Source organism: Chiloscyllium punctatum, chromosome 44 (genome assembly GCF_047496795.1).
Source record: "Chiloscyllium punctatum isolate Juve2018m chromosome 44, sChiPun1.3, whole genome shotgun sequence".
Lineage (NCBI taxonomy): Eukaryota > Metazoa > Chordata > Chondrichthyes > Orectolobiformes > Hemiscylliidae > Chiloscyllium > Chiloscyllium punctatum.
In genome coordinates, this window is record NC_092782.1 from 35,350,135 (window position 1) to 35,373,966 (window position 23,832).

At 40.1% G+C, this 23,832-nt stretch overlaps 1 protein-coding gene across 7 annotated transcripts in view; it reads left to right on the top strand.

The window, feature by feature from the left end:
• LOC140466870 (voltage-dependent calcium channel subunit alpha-2/delta-1) overlaps positions 1 to 23,832 on the top strand; it is a 662,544-nt gene that overhangs the window by 280,695 nt on the left and 358,017 nt on the right. For 4 of the 7 annotated variants that reach the window (XM_072562612.1, XM_072562614.1, XM_072562617.1 and 1 more), the window contains exons 5-6: positions 12,298 to 12,342; positions 18,611 to 18,731. In XM_072562612.1, coding sequence (XP_072418713.1) covers positions 12,298 to 12,342; positions 18,611 to 18,731 — 166 coding nt within the window. Of the gene's footprint in view, positions 1 to 12,297; positions 12,343 to 16,212; positions 16,249 to 18,610; positions 18,732 to 23,832 lie in introns of all 7 variants that reach the window. The other 3 variants (XM_072562611.1, XM_072562615.1, XM_072562616.1) reach the window with 1 other exon arrangement.

Below are 23,832 nucleotides of genomic sequence, written 5' to 3' on the forward strand. Positions count from 1 at the left end.
TTTTGAACGCGAATGGCCTGATATCCAGCTGTGCCTCTGGGTTTCTTTTATGCAAATGTGGCAAGTGTATATAACTGACTAGGATCACATTTATTGCCCATTCCTTATGCCCTTAAATTACTGAGCTGTTTTCTTAAATCTTAGGATATGGGGGCACTCAGAGCTATTAGGAATGCAATTCCTGGATGTTGATCCAGTGACAGTGAAGGAAGAGTGTTAAAGTAGGGCAGTGCCCTAATCTCAACCATCTTTAGCTGCTTCATCAAGGACTGTCCCTCCATTGTAAGGTCAGACTGGGGTTGTTCACTGATGATTGCACAATATTGAGCACCATTTGTCTCTCCCCAGATGCTGAAACAATCCCTGTCTGCTTGAAGATGACCTGACACATTCAAGCTTGCACTCTTTAGTGTCAAATATCATTCACGTTACCTAAGTGTCAGGCAATGACAATCTCCAACAAGACAGAATTTAAGTATTGTCCCTTGACATTCAATGGCAGTGCTGCAACCAAGATGCTTGGGGTTGCTGTACAGACTGCAGCAGTTTAAGAATGCAGCTGAGCAGCAACTTCTGCAGGGCAATTTGGGATGAGCTGTAAATGCCGGTGTTGTTAATGACACCCACATCCTGTTAATGAATTTTAAAAGCATGTAAGCAGAGCTATGAGTTTATAACCGTGAAAGAAAAAGTAACAAAAACTGTATTTCTAAAAGCAAACATAAAATATGGTAAAATACCTTTTTGGGGAACATTGTACAGTTTTTAACAATTACTTTGGGACAATGTGTTCCATTAGCCTGATTTCTTTTGTCCAAGTTGAAATCTCTAATTACAACAAAAGGAAGAGATGAAAAATCACATTGAATAAAATAACTTGTGGACTAGTGTGAAAGAATTATATTCCAAATGAATTGGAATCCTGCATGAGAGACTAAAATTGGCAATTAATTTGGAGCTGAGAGCAATTGCTGTAAGTAATGAGATATATTTATAAGTATGTACAGTGTATAAGATTACCACATTTTTCCAACCAAAAAAAATTGTGCATTTGCAAACGCTCAGCATATAAATTGACCTCCTCTTTCAGCCATGTCTTGCTATACATATAAAGGGCAGAGCAGGAGATATACACAGTGTTGCAAAGATGTGTGGGAGTTTAAAACACAGTCACAGACAGCAGATCGAGTCTGAGAAACCGCTTGGAGAAATGAGCCTTCCACCAAAATGAATGGAGCATGAAGGATATTTCAAGGTAACGAGAGAACATTTGATTATTTACCCAAGTACAGAGGAACCTCGATTTATACAAATTTCAGGTTATCTGGCAAGATCACAAAGTCTCGATGCTTGGCTAAACTATGTTATCCAGCATTCGATTATCTGAGTTTCGATTATCCAAACAAAATACTCCCCGCCCATGTTGTTTGGATAATCGAGGTCCCTCTGTAACTGTACTGTACTGATAGAAATCAATATTAGTGAGAAACTGGTGTGGGAATGGAAGAAAAAGTAATCCACCTGGAAGAAACGCATATTGGATTGACTCCTTGAAAATTGTCAGAATGGTTTCATTGTTACCAGAGTCTAGAAGTGGACAGTCATGACTGAGATTCTTTCAGTGTTCACAAGGAGTGGAACTCCTCAACCATAACTATATTCGGCAGCATGCTTGTCATTCCCACATCAGCACAACTCCAGCTAGGCAGGAGAGTAAAAGGACTATATGATAGCTGAAAACCTAAAAGGACACCAGTGCAGATGGAATCTTTACCGAGAAACTGAAATACAATGGGGAAGTGCAATTGATATGAAAAAATGAGCTCATTTGGAATAAGGAGGATTACTGAGATGCTGTAATTGTGAGCATCTCCAAGAAAATAGATATGATCTATTGCAATAACTATGCGAGGGTGCACATGCTGCACACCACAGGGAAGGTTATGATAAAATCCTTCTTAAGTGTCTGCTTCCAGTGGCTAAAGAACACCTATGCGACTCTCAATGTGGATTCTGTCCATTTAAGAAGCAGAGTAGACTTGGCCTTCACAGTAAGGGAAATTCAAGCAAAATGCAGCAATCTTAATTCATGTCCTTCTTTGATCCAGAGTTATTGTGGCGCTTTCTCCTCAAGTTTGTTCCCCTCAGACATTTGTCACCATTCTTCACCTGCTGCATGACAACAAGGTGCTGCATTTTGGGAAAGCAAATCTTAGCAGGACTTATACACATAATGGTAAGGTCATAGAGAGTGTTGCTGAACAAAGAGACCTTGGAGTGCAGGTTCATAGCTCCTTGAAAGTGGAGTCACAGGTAGATAGGATAGTGAAGAAGGCGTTTGGTATGCTTTCCTTTATTGGTCAGAATATTGAGTACAGGAGTTGGGAGGTCATGTTGCGGCTGTACAGGACATTGGTTAGGCCACTGTTGGAATATTGCGTGCAGTTCCGGTCTCCTTCCGATCAGAAAGATGTTGTGAAACTTGAAAGGGTTCAGAAAACATTTACAAGGATGTTGCTAGGGTTGGAGGATTTGAGCTATAGGGAGAGGCTGAACAGGCTGGGGCTGTTTTCTCTGGAGGGTCAGAGGCTGAGGGGTGACCTTATAGAGGTTTATAAAATTATGAGGGACGTGGACAGGGTAAATAGGCAAAGTCTTTTCAAAGTTCGTGAGAAGATTTGTAGCTCGGGTGCTCGGTGTTGTGGTTCTGTTCACCGAGCTGGGAATTTGTGTTGCAGATGTTTCGTCCCCTGTCTAGGTGACATCCTCAGTGCTTGGGAGCCTCCTGTGAAGCGCTTCTGTGATCTTTCCTCCGGCATTTGTAATGGTTTGAATCTGCCGCTTCCGGTTGTCAGTTCCAGCTGTCCGTTGCAACGGACAGCTGGAACTGACAACCGGAAGCGGCAGATTCAAACCATTACAAATGCCGGAGGAAAGATCACAGAAGCGCTTCACTGGAGGCTCCCAAGCACTGAGGATGTCACCTAGACAGGGGACGAAATGTCTGCAACACAAATTCTCAGCTCGGCGAACAGAACCACAACGGCAAAGTCTTTTCCCTGGATTCGGGGAGTCCAGGACTAGAGGGCATAGGTTTAGGGTGAGAGAGAGGAAAGGTATAAAAGAGACCAGTGGGGCAACTTTTTTTACACAGAGGGTGGTACGTGTATGGAATGAGCCGCCAGCGGAAGTGGTGGAGGCTGGTACAATTGCAATATTTAAAGAGGCATTTGGATGGGTATATGAATAGGAAGGGTTTGGAGGGATATGGACCGGATGCTGGCAGGTGGGGCTAGATTGGGTTGGGATATCTGGTCGGCATGGACGGGTTGGACTGTTTCCATGGTGTACATCTCTATGACTCTAAAAGAATGAGGCAGTTTGGGGAATGCACGATTCAGGCTTAGAAAAGTACAGAATGTTGCAAGTGAGAGATTATTGGTTGAAGCTCCAAATTTTTCTGATCTATTGACCCAGATTCAGAAAACAATGTAAATGATAAGAATTTGTGTATGCTAAGACAGTAACCTCTAATTCTTACAAGTAGTGGCTGACAAATGGTGGCAATTTAATTACAATACAGAGAGAAGAGTATTGTATTGTTAAAAGAAAAATGAAAGTCATATGTACATTATGGATGGATAGCTATAAGTGAAATGGAAAAGGATCTGAGGATCATGGCATAATAGCTCAATAGTTAATGTGTTAAATTACTGTGAAACAGTGACAAGCAAAGCAAATAGAATGTAATTATTATATTAATCGATCAGAAGAATTAAATGGGGCGATGTCATAATAAAGTGTACAATGTCCTTGTTGGATTATGCTGTAAGTAATGGGTTCAGCGTGGCACAAAGAAAGAAGGAAATTTTCAAGCTAGTGTTATAGTACTGAGAGAAGCATTAACTGAACCCGCTGCAAGATAATCCTGTACGATCTGACTTAGCATTGAATTAGGGAAGGATACATGTGTATTGTGGAAAAAAGGACACGTTTAGTCAAAGCTTTTTTATCTTCCACTCCTCAAAACAATTCGCAAGAACACTGATTTATGTGAAAAACAAAGCTTTTAAGTTGTGAGAGGAAGATACTGTTTTGTTGACAAGTGGACTCTGGTAGATGTGTTGTCCTGGAAAATGCACCATTTTAATGATCATTGACAGTTAACTGCAAGGCTTAGTTTAAAAGTTATATCAAGCAGTTTTACTCTGGTCAGAGCCTTGTCTTGAGGAATGAACTAGTGAATGACTGTCAACTATTTTGTTGAGTTGAAACAGTGCATGTACATTTTCTTTCTATTTGCAAAGAAGAGCGTATTAGTCTAAATAGTTTCCTGTACATGGAAATGCACCAGTTTGAGATTCTAACTTGCAATTGGTTGAATTGCTGTCAGCATAATTCTTCACACACCCAGGATTATTCAGCAAATGTTATCCATTTGAGGAATCACATCCAATCTCGAATGCTGTGTTTTGGGTTTTGCAAGTGCAGGCTGGTTGGCTACAGTCAGTATTTGATGTTGCAAACGGTCAAAGCGATATTCTGCTTGATATGATGTGAGTCTTTGGGACACCCAGCCTTGAAACCTGGCATCACCCTGACACTGCTTTTCGTAATTCACTTCTGAGATGGGAAGTATGTCTTTTTGACTTTAGAGCAACATCCTGTTAGTGGCGAACACTACTGGTCTAACTACTGCATAGAGGCAGCACAAAGCAACTAGCTTTATCTTCTGTTCTAACCTTTGAGATATCTTACCCTTCAGGATAATTTGAAACAGACTCAGCAGGCCCTTAGGGCCATTCATGATGCTTTTGTGGTGTGCAATGAGAAATTCCTGTGATGTGTGAGATTGGAGATCCAACTGAGCAGGCAGATGACAGCTCTTGTTCCTACAGTTTGAAGTGTCAGATAAGATGATAGATTACATGTTAATTATAGTAAGATTGAATTCCTCCATTCGCCCACTCGTCACTGCTTTGTGATTTTAGTGATAAGATACAAACATATGAAGTACAAACAGGAGTACCAGCACTGCTATTCAATAATATTATGGCTGATCTGACTGTGCCTTTAACTCCATCTTCTCACCTACCCCCAATAAACGTGGACTCCTTGGTCAAAAAGTTGTCTACCTCTTACCTTTAAAAAGTCAATGCTCCTACCCTATCACTCTCTGGGAAAGATACATCCAAAGATGCACTAACCTCTGAGAGAGATATGGTTGAAGGAGTGAAAGGCAGCTATGAAAAAGGAACAGTGGGCAGGTCGAAGCCAACCTGATGCCAAAGCCTAATTTTAGCTGCTTCAGAATGGGTGACATTTTCTGAATCTCTCATTGTGACTCTGAAAGTGACCATCAAGGCCACCTACTGGAATGTGAGTTTGAAGGTGAAGCTCATTAAACAGAATGAATAGGGAAGTAGACTCAGATAATTTTATTTACAAAATATTTGCCAAGCAGAGTTATGAATGATAACAGAAAGCATGGTTAGAACGTCATGGGTGGTTCAGTGGTTAACGCTGCTGCCTCAGAGCGCCAGGGACTTGGGATCAGTTCCAGCCTCGGGCGACTGTCTGTGGAGTTTACACATTCTCCCTGTGTCTGAGTGGGTTTCTTCTGAGTCCTCTGGTTTGCTTCCATAGTCCTAAGGTGTGCAGGTAAGGTAGTTTGGCCATGCTAAATTACTCCATAGTATTCAGTAATGCATAGGTTAGATGTGGTTTGTTATGGGAAATGCGAGGTTACAGGGGTAGTAGGGGAGATGCTCTTCAAAGTGTCAGTATTGGGCCGAATGGCCAGTTTCCACACTTTGGATTTCTGTGGATCAGAAATGATTTTTCCTCCAATTTAGTTAGGGCCTTTTGATTTTTAAACCATGATCCTTAGTTTTAGACTCTCCCACAGAGAGAAACATCCTCTGTGTCCAGTTCCTTCAGGATCTTGTATGCTTAATAAGATCATCTCCACATTCTTGTAAATTAGGTCAGATTAACTTGTCTAATCTTTCCTCCTGCAACAACACCCCAACTTCCAACCCCAGGTATCAGTCAAGTGAACCTTCTCTGAAACTGTTTTTATGTAGTAACATACCCCTTTAAAAATGGAAATAAAAATTGTATAGAGCGTCTCACCAATGCCCCGTACAAGTGCAGCACAACATCCTTACTTGTATATTCCATTCCTGTTTTAATAATCACTTGCCTTCCTCTCACTTGCCACTCACTGTCTGTCCATACTAACATTTATGATTCATGTACCTGACACCCAGATTTCTCTGTGCCTCAGTTTTGCAATCTCTTGCCATTTAAATAATAACGTGTTTTTATATTCTTCCTACAAAAGAGAATAAAGACATTTTTTCCCATATTATACTCCATCTTCCTTTGTTTTTGCCCACTCACTTAGCCTGACTATGTCTCTTCGCAGATTCCTTCTCTGTTCTGCATAACTTAGTCACAGACCTATTATTGCACCAAGTTCATTCTGCACTCATTCCTTAAAAACCGTCTCTAATATTTGCCTTGCAATTTTGTTTAACTTAATGTTTCCTTTGTGGTTCATTCTGTTGGTCGTCCAAAATTACATTTGACTTCTATATTTAGCAGCTTGTCCATATGTTTTAAAATCATATCCTTAAACCTTCCAATGTATATTTCACTTCTATTCAAAGTAATTATCTTTTGCAAAAAGAGGGCAAGAAATTAGAACAAAGCGTCAACTGTGTGTAAGAAGGGAAGAAAAATAAAGGACTGACGGATAAGTAATAATGCAGAGCCTTTGGATTTTGTGAAAAGCAGCATTGAGACAGAGATAATACAAGAACTGGAATTGAGAGTTGGGAACATAAATATTAAATTTTGAGTTAATTTTTTTGATTGAAAGAAGGGTCAGAGGTTATGAGGGGCAAACATGATCCTACCAAATGGCAGACTCGAGCGATTAAATGTTCTGCTCCTACCCCTTATTTATTTGATGTTCTAGTGTGTTGTAGAGTCGGGGGGGGGGAGGGCAGTGATAGGGGTCAAATTCAGAAAGAGAGCTCTGTTCTATATCATGAGTCCTTGAATGTGGTCTGGGATTAGAAGGTGAACCAGGTGACAATTGCTCCAGAGATGTAATAAAATCTCTGAACAGATTGATAGGAAAGTAGCTCGAAGAGCAGGTTTAGAGCCAATGATAATAAAATAGGTTGGGCTGAGATAAGTTAGTGTCAAAGGTTAGGACCTGGGGCTTGCTGAGGAGTGGAACTATAATGTGCAGGGAAATTCAAAATCTGAGATATAATATATAAAATATAGGGACAGAATTAGGCCATTCGGTCCATTGAATCTGCTCCATCATTTGAACATAATTGATGTACTTCTCAACTCCCTTTCTCCTGCCTTCACCCTGCAACCCTTGGTGTCCTTACTAATTAAGAACTATCATTCCCTGTCTTAAATACGTCCAATGACATGGCCTCCACAGCCTTCTGTGACAATGGGTTCCACAGATTCACTACTGTCTGGCTGAAGAATTTCCTCCTATTCTCAGTTCTAAAGTGTAATCCCTTCAATCTGATGCTATGCCCTTGGGTTCTCGTCTCTCCCTCTAGTGGAAACATATTTTCCTCAGCCACTCTATTCAGGCCTCTCAGTATTCTGTAAGTTTCACTCTGATCCACGCTCCCACCCCAATTCATTCCAAACCCCACTGAGTACAGATTCAGAGTCCTTAACCACTCTACATATGACAAGCCCTTATTCCAGTGGATAATTCTTCTAAACTTCCTTTGGATCCCCTTCAACGCTAATACATATTCCCTTAGATATGGAGCCTAAAACTACTGCAATTATTTCAAATGATATCTGACCAGAGCCTTATACAGCCTTAGCAGTACATTTCTGCTCTTCTATTCTAGCCCTTTTGAAATAAATGTGGACATTGCATTCTGAATCTGCATGTTAACCTTAAGAGAATACTGAACTAGGCCTCTTAACTTCCTTTTGTACTTCAGATTTCTGAAGCTTTTTCCCATTTAGAAAATAGTCTGCACTCCTACCAACGTGCATAACCTCACACGTTCCCACCTATCATATCTTTCCCCCTCTTCTAGTCTGTAGCACTCTTTCTGCAGTCTCCCTGCTCCCTCCACACTACCTGTCCCTCCAACTATCTTTATGTCACCTGAAAACTTAGTAAGAATGTCCTCCATATATTCATCCAGATCTTTAATGTATAATATGGATAGATGTGGTCCCAACAATGACCCCTGTGGAACTCCAATAGTCACCCGCTGCCATCCTGAAAAAGACACCTTCATCCCCACCCTTTGCCTCTTGCCAGTCAGCAAACCCTCTATCCATGCCAGTACCTTGTCCCAAACACAATGAGCTCTGACTTACTAGCCTCCAGTGCAGCACTTTGTCACAGGCCTTCTGGAATTCCAGACAGATAATGTCTACTGGCTCTCCTGTGTCAACTTGCTTGTAATCTCTTCAAAGAGTTCTAATCAGTTTGACGAAGCTATGCTGACTCAGCTCTATTTTACCATGCTTTTCCAAGTACTCTGCCAACTTACCCTTAATAATGGATGTAAAATCTTATCAATGACTGAGGTCAGGTTAATCGGCCTACAATTTCCTGTCTTCTACCACCCTCTTTTCTTAAACAGGTGTGTTAGATTAGCCATTTTCCAATCCTCTGGAACCCTACCTGACTCCAATGGCTTCAGAATGATTAGCACCAATGCTACCACAATCCCCTGAGCTATCTCCTTCAGAACTCTGGGGTGTAGTCCATCTGATACAGGTAATTTATCTACCATGAGACCCTTCAGCTTCCCTAGCATCTTCTCTTTCATGATGGCTGCTACACTCACTTCTGCTCCAACTCTCTTAAAGTTTTGGTATAATACTGGTATCTTCCACTGTTAAGTCTGATGCAAAGTATCTATGCAATCCCTTCACCATTTCTTTTTTCCCAGCACAATGTTTTACTTTTTATTTATTTCAAAACACTCTTGCAATCTTCTTTTATATTACTGGCTGGCTTACTCTCATATTTCATCTTCTCCCCATTTATTGTTTTTTTCGTTTCCTCTGCTGGTTTTTAAAGCCTTCCCAATCCTCTGGCTTCCCATTCATCTGCACCACATGACATGCTTTTTATTTTGCTTTTGCATTTCTGCTGGCCCTGACTTCCCTATCAGCCACGGTTGCCTCATGGTTTTCATGAGGAATTAATTTCTGTGAACTGTAATTTAAACTATTGATAGAAATTCTATTTTTATGAGAGGCAACAGTGCTGAAATGCTATGAGGGTTTGGTGATTATTTTTACTGAATATCCACCAGCTGTGGTTGACCACTTTTTATCTTTTGCTGTTATTCGTGCATCCCGAATTTCCCTTTGGATATTGAGGGCTATGATTGTTTTTAGAACTGGAATCCCTACAGTGTGGAAATAGGCTCTTCGGCCCAACAAGTCCACACTGATCCTCCGAAGAGTAACCCACCCAGACCTATTCCCTTACCCTATATTTACCCCTGACTAATAACCTACACTATGGGCAATTTAGCATGGCCAAAAAGTGCTTGTTTTTCAGTTATTCCATAGGAAGAATGGAACCTCAATCTACGACTCATTCATAAAAACAAATCAGTGCTCCATGTCATAAATTGCAACAGTACTCTTTAGTAAAGTGTTAAAAGTGGGAATAGATGTGGAGTTTGCTTAAGTTGTATGAAGCACGCCCTCTATTCCAAAACCTGCAAATTCTAGCAGTGTGATGCTGGGACTGCTCAATAAAGCCTGTGGAAGATTGTAACTGCAACTTTGCTCAGTTTGATGAAACTTCGGTGAAAATGGGCAGAATTCCAGTTACAGGCAGCTCCACCATCCTTTTTGTTCAATAAAGACTGGCATGTTATATTCTGTCTTCCCATTGGCATTCATTTTGCTTCTGATAATGAATGCTCCTGGCCCAGTTTATGCCGGAGGTTATGGCCAGTAGTCCATCAGTACAATGAGTATGTGTGTATGAATGTTGTTTGTGTATGTCATGCAGGCAATTTTTTACTGATTCTGTTGTAACAAAGTTAACTATTTCTGATCCCTGTGATCCCTTCATTTTAACTGGTAAAATTAATCAATATTTTCTTATTCAGGCTCCTGACTTTAAAAGTGTGGCTTATTTGGTGACAAATTATTATAATTTGATTGGTTCACAGTGTATTGTTCAAAGGATACTTTCAGGTACACTATCTCAAATCTGGAAATCTTGGGACTGGGTTCATGCTCGACCTTGTTGGTTTTGGGTGAAATCATGTTCAGAAGATTGGGCAAAATTGGTTCTGGTGGGGTCAAGGGTCACTTGGCTCATGGGAAGAGACAGGCACACAGAGCCACTAACAAGTCTGATCTGTCAATGCAGTGCCGGGTGCAGCAAGCCACCAAGTTATTTTACAAATTCACATTCAGCATTTTGTAAAAGCATCTGGTTTTCAAATACCCCTGGCTTTCAGATTTGTGACACTGCTTGTGTTCTGTACTGTAAACAGAAAATTCTGCGTATATTCTACTCTGAGGAGGGCTTATTGGTCTGAAATATTTTCTTTGTTGTCCTCTCCACAGATGGCGCCTGATCTGCTGAGCATTTCCAGCTGTTTGCTCTTCTTTCAGATATCATATGTTGCCATTGTACTTGCAGTATGTAGCATGCCTTAGCTTTAATACCTATCCAAAAGATAGTACTGCTGACAGTGCAGCACTTCGTATTGCACCTGTGGGTCATCCTAGAATTTGTGTTCAAGTATCTGGAGCAAGACTTGGAACCACCACTTTCTGATTCAAGTGGAAGTTCTGCCAACTGTGCCACAACTAACATCTCTGCACATTGCACATGCAAGTTACATGTATCAATGTTTAGCAACATTAGGTGTATTATGTCTTGCTGTACATAACATAGTACCAGGCTCATTGGTTTGGTGCGATTGTCAAAATCCTGTTATTATTTGATGGTTTTTTTTAATTTTTTGCCAATGCTACAACTTTGTCCATTATTCTGTGAAAATGATCAAAGTTTGATCTTTAGTTTGATACTTACTTCATGGAATTGCCTTGCTGTTCTTAAAGTTGAACATACGCATCAAGGCATTGTGCAAATTGTGCTGGCCAAGGTCAGTATTCAGCAGTAAAGGTATTGAACTGTTTTCTTGGGCTTTCTTTAGCTAACGTTACAAAAGAAAACCCCACAAAACCTTGTTGGAAGTGGATAAGAAATATTCAAGTATATGGCTAGTTACTAGAAGGACATATTGCAGACAAATGATACATATTGCAGATACTTAGACAGCAGAACCTATCTTCCACTTACATTGTCATAGCTCATATAAAACCACAAATGCCCATGCCACACAGGCTTTTGGAGATCCAGAACACTTCAGTTAAAAACAAAATTGGAAGAACTGTGGATGCTATAAATCAGAGACAGTTCTCAGGAAGGATCACTCAACCTGAAATAATTTCTCTCCACAGATGCTGCCAGACATGTTGAGATTTTCCAGCAATTTCTATTCTTTGACTTCAATTAAAATGTTTGTGGCTGTTAAATAACATTTCAGTAATTTTAATTCTTCTTGTGAAATGTGTCATTTTAAAATATGATTCTGTTTCAAGTCTCATTTTGGCCACTGGAAATTTAAGTTATTACTAGCACTGGAAGTCTAAATAATGTTTTGCAGTTGGATTATGTTTTTCTCCCCTTTTGTTTGAGTTGTACTCTTCTCAGCAAATTTTCCAAATTGGTTATTCATGATTGGTTTGTGTCTATAAGCCTGTCGATTTTTTCATTGCTATTTTCTACCGAGTTCAATTGTGTTCAATTTTTGGTTCACAATATTTCCATCTCCTTGTTTGTATCAGCGCTTTCATTCATCCCTGATCGTTAAATATTCTGGCTCATTGTGATTGCTTTATGCCATTTGTTCCACTTTTACTATTAGCCAAACGACAATGCATTTCCAAATGTTGACACTCAAAACACGAATGAAACTTGAAAAGGAGGATGGTCTCGCTACTATATACAGGAAATGTGCATATGAAAGATTGAATATTTCAAACATATGAAAATGTGTTCTTTGTAGCAGGGTCACCATTAAGATGCCACTACAGTGGTTGCAAATCACTGTAGGATAGTCTTAGCTTTAATTCTACTGACTTTGTTTCCAAGGATTATTTGTCATTGCTATATTGAATGAATCATAAATTGTGCACTTTTTGTTTTGGTAATTATTATTTTCTTTATTTCTTCAGGATAATGATGTGATATACTACAATGCGAAGGATGACCTCATGAGTGTAAGTATGGGGTAAAATAATGGGTTTGAATTGTGGACCATTCTTTTCAGAAATCAATGTTTTTTTTTTCAAAATGAGAATGTACCTGAGCTTTCACAATTGATTCTATATTAAGAAAATACTGTGCTGTTATCATTGTCCTTGAAAGATGGGACTGATCTGTTTATGTATTCTGTACTGTCTACTTCATTCAAAGATATCTTTAAGCAAAAAATGCAATTTTTAAAATCAGCAACAATAACACAAAATAAAAAGACTCAACATTCAATACACGCTTTAGTGTAATTATTGATGGACCTTGCACGTTGCCAAAGGTTCTGAAGTTAGTAAACAATGAATGATGCAACTTATTTTTGGAGAATTGACATGAAGTTAAGATTTTCTTAGGTTGAGGTTTCCTGCCAAGGGTTCATTGTTAGAAAAACTCACTTGGTTCATTAATGTCCTTCTGAGAAGGAAATCTGCCATTCTCAGCAGGTCGGGCCTATGTGTGATGCCAGAGCCACAGCCATGTGGTTGACTCTCAACTCCAAAATGGCCTAGAGCCACTCAGTTTATCAATTGCTATGAAACCTCAACAAAGAAATGAAACTAGGCAGACAGCTTAGCATTGACTGAGGCATCAGAAAAGACAACAGCAAAAATAGGCCTGTATATCCTGCAAAGTCCTCCTTACTAACAGGTGGGAGATAGTGCTAAACTTGGAAGAGCTGTCTCATAGACTAGTCAAGCAACAGTTTGATATAGTCATATTCACAAAGTCATATCTTACAGATAATGTCCCAGATACCACCAGATATGTCCTGTCTCACTGGCAGGGCAGACCCAGCAGAGGTGGTGGCACAGTGGTATACAGTTGGGAGGGAGTTGCCCTGGTAGCACTTAACATTACCTCTGGACACCATGATGTCCCATGGCATGATATTAAAATTGGGCAAGGTTACCCTGCTAGTTACCACATGCTGTCCTTCTTTGGCTGATTAATCAGTACTCCTCTATGTTGAATAATACTTCAAGAAGGCACTGAGTTTGCCAAGGGCGAAAAATGTACGCTGGGTGGGGGACTTTCATTGTCCACCACCAAGAGTGGCTCAAAAACAGCACTACTGATTGACCTGATTGGGTCCTAAAGGACAAGCTACTGATCTGTGGCAGGTGGTAAGGAAACAAGAGGAAAAAACTTGACTTCATCCTTACCAATCAGCCAGCTGCACATGCATCTGTCCATGATAGTATTGGTAAGAGTGACAACAGCACAGTCTTTGGGGAGATGAAGTCCCGCCTTCACGTTGAGAATATCCTCCATCATGTTGTGTGGCATTATCACCAAATGGGATAGACTTCAAACTGATCTAGCAACTTAAGACTGGGCCATCAATAGCAATAGAATTATACTCCAGCACAATCTGAAACCTCATGGCCCGGCATATCCCCTGCTCAACCATTACCATCAAGCCAGGGGATCAACCCTGGTTCAATGGAGAGTGCAGGAGGACATGCCAGGAACAACACCAGCCATATCTAAAAAGGAGCTGTCAACCTGGTGAAATTACCAAACAGGACTACTTGCATGCCAAACAACAAAGTAGCAAATGATAGGCAGACCAATAGACCTATGCTGTATAGTCCTGCTACATCTAGTGGGGAATGGTGGTGTACATTAAGCAACTCCCTGGAGGAGGAGGCTTTACAAATATCCCCATCCTCAATGATGGAAGAACCCAACACATCAGCACAAACGATAAGGCTGAATGAAACATCACTCAGCAATCTTCAGCCAGAAGTGCTGAGTGAATGATCCATCATTGCTTCTTCCAGTGGTCCCCAGCATCACAGATACCAGTCTTCAACCAATTTGATTCACTCCATGTGATATCAAGAAACAGTTGGAGGCACTGGATACAGCATGGTGATGGGGCCTGACAACATCCCGACAGTAGTACTGAAGACTTATGCTCCAGAACATGCCTCTCCCCTGACCAAGCTCTTCCAGTACAGTTACAACACTAGCATCTAACCAACAACATGGAAAATTGCCCAGGTGTGTCCTGTACACAAAAGACCAGGATAAATCTAACCCAGCTAATTACCGCCCCATCAATCTACTGTTGATCATTGGTAAAAGTAATGAAAAGTGTCATCAATATTTTTATCATGAAGCAGCTGCTCAGCAATAACAGTGATGCCCAGTTTGGGGTCTGCCAGAGCCACTCCTCCTGAATTCATTACAGCCTTGGTTCAAACATGGACGAAAGAGATGAATTTCAGACGTGAGGGAGTGATCGCCTTTGACATCAAGGCTGCATTCGACTGAGTGTGGCATCATGGAGCCCCAGCAAAATGGGAATGGAAAGGTGTCAGGGAGCAAACTCTGCAAGATTGTGTGGTTGTTGGAGGCCAGCCATCTCGGCTCCAGGACATCTCTGGAGGAGTTCCTCTGGGTAGTGTCACAGGCCCAACCATCTTCATCTGCTTCATCAATTACCTTCCTTCCATCATGAGGTCAGAAGTGGGGATGTTAGCTGATGATTACATAATGTTCAATACTCTTCACATATTGAAGCTGTCCATGTCCAAACGCAACAAGATCCAGTCAATATCCAGGTTTGGATTGACAGGTGGCACGGAACATTCATGCCATACAAATGCCAAACAATGACCATCAGAGACAATCTTACCACTGCCCCTTGATATTCAATGGTGTTACCATCACAGATCCCCTTGCTACTAATATCGTGGGGATTATCATTGGCCAGAAACTCAACTGGAATCAGCGTACACACGGTGTCTACAAGAGCAGGTTAGATACTAAGAATACTGCAGGGAGTAAATCACCTCCCGACTCCACAAAGCCTGTCCACAAGTCAGGAGTGTGATGGAATACTCCTTACTTGCCTAGACAGGTGCACCTCTTATTATCCTCAAAGAACTTGGCACCTCCAGAACAAAGCAGCTAACTTGATTGGCACCATATCCATAAGCACTGATGCTCAGTAACCGCAGTGTGTACTATCTACATGATGCACTGCAGAAAGTCACCAAAGAGCCTTGGTGAGCACCTTCCAAACTTGTGACCACTTCATTCTGAAAGGGCAAGGGCAGCAGTTACATGGAAACACCACCACCTACAAGTTTCCTTGCAAGCCACTCACCATCCTGGCTTGGAAATATATTGCTATTCCTTCACTTTTGCTGTGTCAAAATCCTGGAATTCCCTTCCCAAGGGCATTGCAGGGGTCTACCTACAGTAATGAACAGCAATAGTTCAAGAAGGTAGCTCACCACCTCCTCAAGGTCAACTAGGACAAGCAATAAATGCTGGCTGGCCAGCGATACCCATGTCCCATGAGTAAATAAAAGAAAACGCTGGTTCAAAATGACGTTTGGAATTTTCATTGCAGCAGGGAGAAGCCATTTTTTGAATCTTCTATTCCTGTTTTTGATCATGATTAAAAAACAATTTTCATTGAGACCTTCATTGTATTTTATCTCTCATTGCATATTCTTAAAGATTGTGTGGACAATGATTAATTTAAAACTTTAATTTTTAACTTTTATAAAAGGAGTTTATGCCGTGAATTCCTCAGGCCCTCATTATTTATGAGGATTTCCATTTTTACACCCGACCTACAGAAATGTGGCTGGAAAGTTGGATGGAAATGGACTTTGACAAAATTGGTGTCATGTACTTAATATGCCCTGCAGGAATTGCACTCCAGAGTGTGAATTCTATTTGATATATTGAGCTCCTTGTGGTTGAGGCAGAGAAACAGTCATGTCCTTAGTCTGTATTAGCTATGTGATGAACCCTTTAAGAACTCCATGTTTAATTTAAGTTATTCTCTTTAGTAACGATGTTCATTATTACAGGTTTTAAAGCAAGACGAAGGATTCACGAGGTTCAAGGTTATGTGGATTTATTAGATCCTAGATCTGGTGAATTTAGATTACAGTTAGCTTTAGAGCTGTTATAACATACAGCAACTTGCAGTTTTTAAAAATGATTTAATTCTGAAGTGCCCCCCATATAATTCTGAAGGAGCTGCTTTCCTTTTTTTCATCAATGTTCTTTGCTCCATCCTGGAGATGCAGCCTTGCTTTGAATATAGTCCCATCTTCCAACATGTCACCCCAATGCCCAATCTTGACTTGCAGTGAGTTGCAGCAAACTACTTGACTGTTGACACCATCACATCAGAGCTTCAATTCTGCCGGGTAAAGTGTATAAACACAGTGGTTTGCTCAAAATCTTTACCTGTCCCTTGTGCGGCTTGGGGAATGGAATCAGGTTCGATATTCAGCAGGGATGCTTTAAATTCAGGTAGTGTTAAACCCTTAGAAGAACATTTCTGCCTTTTTAATTGGCACATTGTTTGGTGATCAACGTATTGGATTGTCAACAATGCCAAAGTAAGAAATGCAGGGCATTTAAATAAAAGGAACAATCCTATTCAAATTGAAATTGTGTGAATGTTCATTTTGCACAACTTGGAGCCTGTTACCGACACCATAGAGAAATCTAAATATTATGAATGCAGTGAGTTTAGGGGTTGGACCGAAGGATCTGTTTCCATGCTGTACATTTCTATGACTTTATAATTAGAAATCCTTTCTTTCCATATTTGAATGAGGACTGTTCTGGGGAGGAAACTTAGAATTAATGAAAAAAAAACTGTAAGGTCCTGATGTTTTCAGGAAAACAACTTCATAGATTTCAATGTTTTTTGTGATTTGAACCACTTGGCTGCAATTTTTTAAATGTTTTATTCATACCAATTTTGATGGTTTAATACAAAGAACTTTTGTTTACTAACATGTTTGTGCTTTTATCATTTTGGAAAACAATATTAGATCAGTATTGTAATTCTTATCAGCTGAACAATCTTTGGTTTTGTCATTTTTTAATATTCTCCAATCCTGATATAAGATCTGTCAACCTACTTGTTGGATCACTGCAGTATTTAGCTTGCAGCTCTTCCACCCATGTGCCTTACGGCTTCAGCTGCTCAAGGACTAAAGTCAGCTGCAACCTTTTACTTAATTGAACCTCAGAAACAATGTATTTTAAAATTGCGATTTCCTTCTCCCACTTCTGTACCTGTGGAGGCTTTTTGAACAAAGTGTATAAAAGGTAGAATAACCTCTGCAATTACTATTTGCCAGTAGAAAGTACTGAAGAGAGAGATCCACGAATGAACAATAGCTTTGGACAAACTCCCAATTATGTTTTAGTGTTGACTATCATTATTTGTAGTGACAAAATATTTTTTTCTGAACAGAGAGGCATCATTAAATAAGTGGATTTCAGCAAACCATACATTCCCTTTAAAAACAAACTTGCTTGTTTCTACTTGCATTTTACCTTTCTGTGGTTTGTGCACAAGGGCTGCCACACCCCTCTGAATGCAAACATTTCCAATCTCTCAGCATTTAAAAATATTCTGCTTTTACTTTTCCAACCAATAAGGATAAATTCTCACTTTTTCACCATTGCCAGAATCTAAGTTCACCTACTAAACTGTCTATATTTCTTTGTTATCTCTGAGCATCCTCTTCACAACTTCCTTCCCCAACTCACAGTACCTAATCAACTGAACTTGGATATATTACACCAAGTCTGCTCATTAAGTCATTAATATGGATTGTACTGATACTTGCAGCATCCCATTAATTGCAGCTTGCATACCTGAAAATCTCATTATATCCATTCACCAATCTCTATTACATTCCCAATTCCAATATGAATCTTTGCTCTCTATTTGAATTCAGCACAACTGGTTACTCTGAGAGGCTCCATGTTATTTCTGTTGTTAAAAATGATAAATTATCGCTGATTCTTTATTTGTAGAGTAGGCTCCTTTCTATGTAATCAAAAATTCATAATAAATTTGCTTTTCTTGGATGTCATCACCAATTTGGGATTTTTAAATTACTTTCAAAATGTTAGAATAAAAGTGCAATCATGTTTGTACATATGCAAAATTTTAGCTTGTTCTAAAATTTTCACTTTGTTATTTATTGGCTTAAAATCCCTTCTATGTTGCTTTTTATGCATTGTTATTGTCCAACCAATAGGATGTAATGTCTCTAATATTCATGAGTAAATGACACTCATGTAGAAAGATAATTTGGACATTAATAATCTCATATAATGATAACATTGCAGCTTTGATGTCTTTATAATCCAATAATTGTACGCAAGAAACAGGATTGTGTCAGAGTCTCAGAGTTCTTAAATGTTCACTTTTTGATTTTCTTCCCCCTAAAGTCTGACAGAAATGAAAGCCGTCCAAGGATCAAACCTGATTTTCAGTTCAACCAAGCTTTCCGACGCCGTGTGGACTTCAACCACACAGCTGTCCACATCCCCACTGACATCTATGAGGGCTGTAAGTATCTTCTGCTCTTTTATGTTCTGTAACATAGTTTCAAATTCTCCTTGATAGATAGAATCTCTACAGTGTAGAAACAGGCCATTCAGCCCATCAAGTCCACATCAACTCCTCAAAGAACATCCCACCCAGACCCACACCCCCCCTACCATATTCCTTTCGGCCTGTATTTCCAATGATGAATCTACCAAGCCCTACACATCCCTGGGGACTGTAGGCAATTTAGCATGGCCAATCCACTTAACCTGCACATCTTTGGATTGTGGGAGAAAACCTATACAGACATGGGTAGAATGTACAAACCCCACACAGACGGTCACATGAGGGTGGAATCAAATCTGACTCTCTGACACTGTGAGGCAGCAGTGCTAACCACTGAGCCACTGTGCCACCCTAGGTGAATATATGAATCCTACGCTTGAGCAGTTTTATTTTAAGGTGGTCAGAACAGTGTACAGTTTGTGGTACATCACAGGAAGGCTACGATGAAACAATAGAAGCTGGATTTTCATTCAAGCTTACCACTGTATTAGAAATAACTTTGTTGCTTGGATTTTGGAGAATATCTATTCAGGAAAATTCACCAGCCCTAGAAACTTGGAATTTGTTTACTTATTTAGATTATGATGATTGTCCAGCTGTTAATGGAAACTGAGCAGAGCTTTAAAGCGTGTGATATAGACCAGCAGAGTAACTATGTTGATGGTATCTAAAATGATGCAGATAGTCATCTTAAACATATTCACTGTTGTATGCTTTGCCATTTATATCAAGTCATGGTATTTAAAGCAGATATATTATTTCTCCCACTTACTCTGCACTTTAAGATGATGGTTCCCTCAAATGTGCACTTTATATGATATTGTGCAGTAATTTATTTTTCAAATGGAATGCTTGCTATTCATCAGCCTTTGGTAAGAAGAAGCTGATCTAATATCTATTTAGTCAATTTGTCTCGATATAAATTTCTACTTAATACACATGTTTGTCTTCTCTGTAAGACAAGTAATACTCAAAGAATGCCTAAATGTCCTCTTGCTATTTTTATTCTGCGGTGTAGACTGTTGGTTGCTAGACATTGCAATGTGGAAGAGATGCAACTTTGCATCTTTAAGGATTGTGTAAAACTTGGTTCAGGGTTTCTAAACTGTGGATTGCAATCCACATATAAATGTAAAAGAATCACGCCATCATTCTTATCCTATTCAGATTGGAAGTTACAGTATCCAAATATTTGATTGTAAAATGCATTATATGTGCCACCTGCTGTGGTGTGAATTGAGAATGTTACCCCAGGGTGTGATAATATATTTGTACAGAGGCTTGCTTTCATTGTAGTGAATACATTAACCAGGCTCTTCAGCACAGCTGTGCAGTGAAACATTCCTGTTCTTTGTTTTGATTTTGCACCACTGAGTTTACTTTTATAATGCGACTAATGCATAATTACAAAGAAAAGCACAAAGAATATTTTATGTTCAGTAGTTTAAAGCTTTTGATCTTTTCCAGATCTTACCTGTGAATAATTTTTCAGTTTTTACACACATGCTCCCACACTATTTGTTGCCAGCTTCACAATTATTTATAGCAGAATGAAAAGTCATGCCTGAGGACTGATTACTCTTATGCTTTATTAATCAGTCATTTGCAATATAAATAATTAAATATTCCATTGTGGAAACAATTTTCAATCCACTTCACTCTTTCTGTGTTAATTCTACAACTCTGCTTTTTTGCAAGGAGTCAGTTTTGTGGTCTCTATTCCCTTTGTGATGTGACGCTGTGCCCACATGTTGTCTGATATACTCTGGTATCAGTAACAGAACCTAGGAACACCGTAGGCACTTGGAATGCATGTGTAAGTTGTATGATAACCTTAACAAAGTGCTAATATAGACAAAAGCTAAAAATATAAAAGAATGGCATGGCCATGCTCCATCACCTTTATACACATGTAAAATGTGAAATACAAGGTAGCCCATCTATTCGATCCTTGCTTTTAAAGGTGTTCTACTTTTTCTATATATTTTAGCTTGAAAGACTTATTTCATAGCTATATTACTATTATACCAAATAAAACGTCTTTATTATTTATTCTTTTGTGATGTGTCAATGTCACTGGCAACTCTAGTGTTAGTTGCCCATTTTATTTTTACTTGAACTGGTTTACTAGGCTCTTTCAGAGGCCAGTTGCTATGGGTCTGGAGTCCCATGTCGGCCAGACCAGGTATGGAGGGTAGATTTTTTTTAGATTAGATTACTTACAGTGTGGAAACAAGCCCTTCGGCCCAACAAGTCCACACCGCCCCGCCGAAGTGTAACCCACCCATACCCCTACATCTACCCCTTACCTAACACTACGGGCAATTTAGCATGGCCAATTCACCTGGCCTGCACATCTTTTGGACTGTGGGAGGAAACCGGAGCACCCAGAGGAAACCCACGCAGACACGGGGAGAACGTGCAAACTCCACACAGTCAGTCGCCTGAGGCGGGAATTGAACCCGGGTCTCTGGCGCTGTGAGGCAGCAGTGCTGGCCACTGTGCCACCGTGCCACCCACCGTGCCTTCCCTAAAAGGCATGAGTGAACTGAATGGGTTGTTACAATAATTGAAAGTAGCTGCATCGTCCATGTTATTATGTTAAACATTCAATTTCAGTTTTTATTCATTGAATGTAAATTTTCCCAAAAGCCTTGCTGGGTTTGAACTTATGTCTGAAGGACTGGGGTCTCTGGATTACTAATTCAGTGATATTGCCACTAGGTCATCATATTCCTGATGTCTGCTGTGACCTTCCTAAACCAGTAGTGCTTCTGAAATCTTTGCCTGTTTAGAAAATGAATTTTGCTAAAATTGCAGCTTAAAATAGATATTGTTAATTGTCTCCATTAAGGCTTAGAGTCTGCGGGATTAGAGCATTTACTTGACAATGACTGTGCACAGATAAACCTATTCTGACTTTCCACAACTGGTGGGCACCGCAGAGAGTCATAGAAATGTATAGCACGGAAACAGACCCTTCAGTCCAACTTTTCCATACTGACCAGATATCCCAACCTAATCTAGTCCCATTTGCCAGCACTTGGCCCTACTCCTTCTAAATCTTTCCTATTCATATATCCATCCAGATGCTTTTTAAATGTCGCGATTGTACCAGCCTCCACCACTTCCTCTGGCAGCTCATGCCATAGGTGCATGTGAAAAAGTAGCCCCTTAGTTCTCTTTTATATCTTTCATCTCTCATCCTAAATCTATGCCCTCTAGTTCTGGACTGCCCGGCCCCAGGGAAAAGACTTTGTCTGTTTATCCTATTCATGCCCCTCATGACTTTGTAAACCTCTATGAGGTCACCCCTCAGCCTTTGATGCTCCAGGGAAAACAGCCCCACCCTATTCAGTCTCTTCCTATAGCTCAAATCCTCCAACCCCGGCAGCATCCTTGTAAATCTTTAAGTTTCACAACATGCTTCGCATAGGAAGGAGACCAGAATTGCATGCAATATTCCAAAAGTGGCCGAACCAATGTCCTGTACAGCTGCAACATGACTTCCCAACTCCTATACTCAATGCTCTGACCAGTAATGGAAAGGATACCAAACACCTTTTTCACTATCCTATCTACCTGCGACTCTACTTTCAAGGAGCTATGAACCTGCACTCCAAGGTCTCTTTGTGTCCAGCAACGCTCCCTAGGACCTTACCACTAAGCGTATAAGTCCTGCTAAGGTTTGCTTTCCCAAAATGCAGCACCTCACATTTATCTAAATTAAACTCCTTCTGCCACTCCTCAGCCCATTGGCCCATCTGATCAAGATCCCATTGTAATCTGAGGTAACCTTCTTTGCTGTCCCCCATACTTACAATTTTGGTGTCATCTGCAGACTTACTAACTACACCTCCTATGTTCATATTCAAATCATTTATATAAATGACAAAAAGTAGTGGACCCAACACCGATCCTTATGGCACTCCACTGGTCACAGGCCTCTAGTCTGAAAAGCAGCCCTCCACCACTACCCTCTGTTTTCTATGTTTGAGTCAGTTCTGTATCCAAATGGCTAGTTCTCCCTGTATTCCATGAGATCTGACCTTGCTAGCCAGTATCCCATGGAGAACCTTGTTGAACGCCTTACTGAAGTCCATGTAGATAACATCCACCGCTCTGCCATCATCAATCCTCTTTGTTACTTTTTCAAAAAAACTCAATCAAGTTCATGAGGCATGATTTCCTACGCACAAAGCCATGTTGACTATCCCTAATCATTCTTTGTCTCTCCAAATACGTGTAAATCCTGTCCCTCAGCATTCCCTCTAATAACTTGCCCACCATCGACATCAGGCTCACCAGTCTATAGATTCCTGTCTTATCCTTACCACCTTTCTTAAATATTGGTACCACGTTAGCCAACCTTCCCTCTTCAGGGACATCACCTGTGACTATCAATGATACAAATATCTCAGCAAGGAGCCTAGCAATCACTTCCTGAGCTTCCCACGGAGTTCTAGGGTACACCTGACCAGGTCCAGGGGATTTATCCACCTTTATGAGTTTCAAGACATCCAGTACTTCCTCCTATGTAATATGGACATTTTTCAAGATGTCACCATCTTATTTCCCCACATTCTATATCTACGATGTCCTTTATTATGTATAATGTGCCTTCACAACTATTTTAGTTCAGATTTTGTAAGCTTCATTTAATTATTTTATTTTTATTACAGTGCCCCTTAAATGTTAGTTTGATTTTCACTCTCATTTGTTTTTTACAGAGCTATCATCTATCATTTCTTTACAATGTTCCTTGATTCCTGACTTGCTTGGTTTCTCTACTCATACCCTTTTTGGAGGAAAAAAAAACTTTTCCTAATCCTCTATTTGGTTTCATTCTCAACTCTATCTCCTCTCCTGACCTCAGCTTCTGACATATGGAGCAGTTTGCTTGCTATACTTGTCTTGACTTCTTCGACCTTAGTAGAGGCGATTGTCTGGGAAGTTGTTGCAGTGGCATTATTGGTAACAGTTGCCATAAATAATTCTGTTGTTCATCCCTATTCCCCAGGGCCAATCTAATTTTGCTGAGAAATGCATTGTTGTA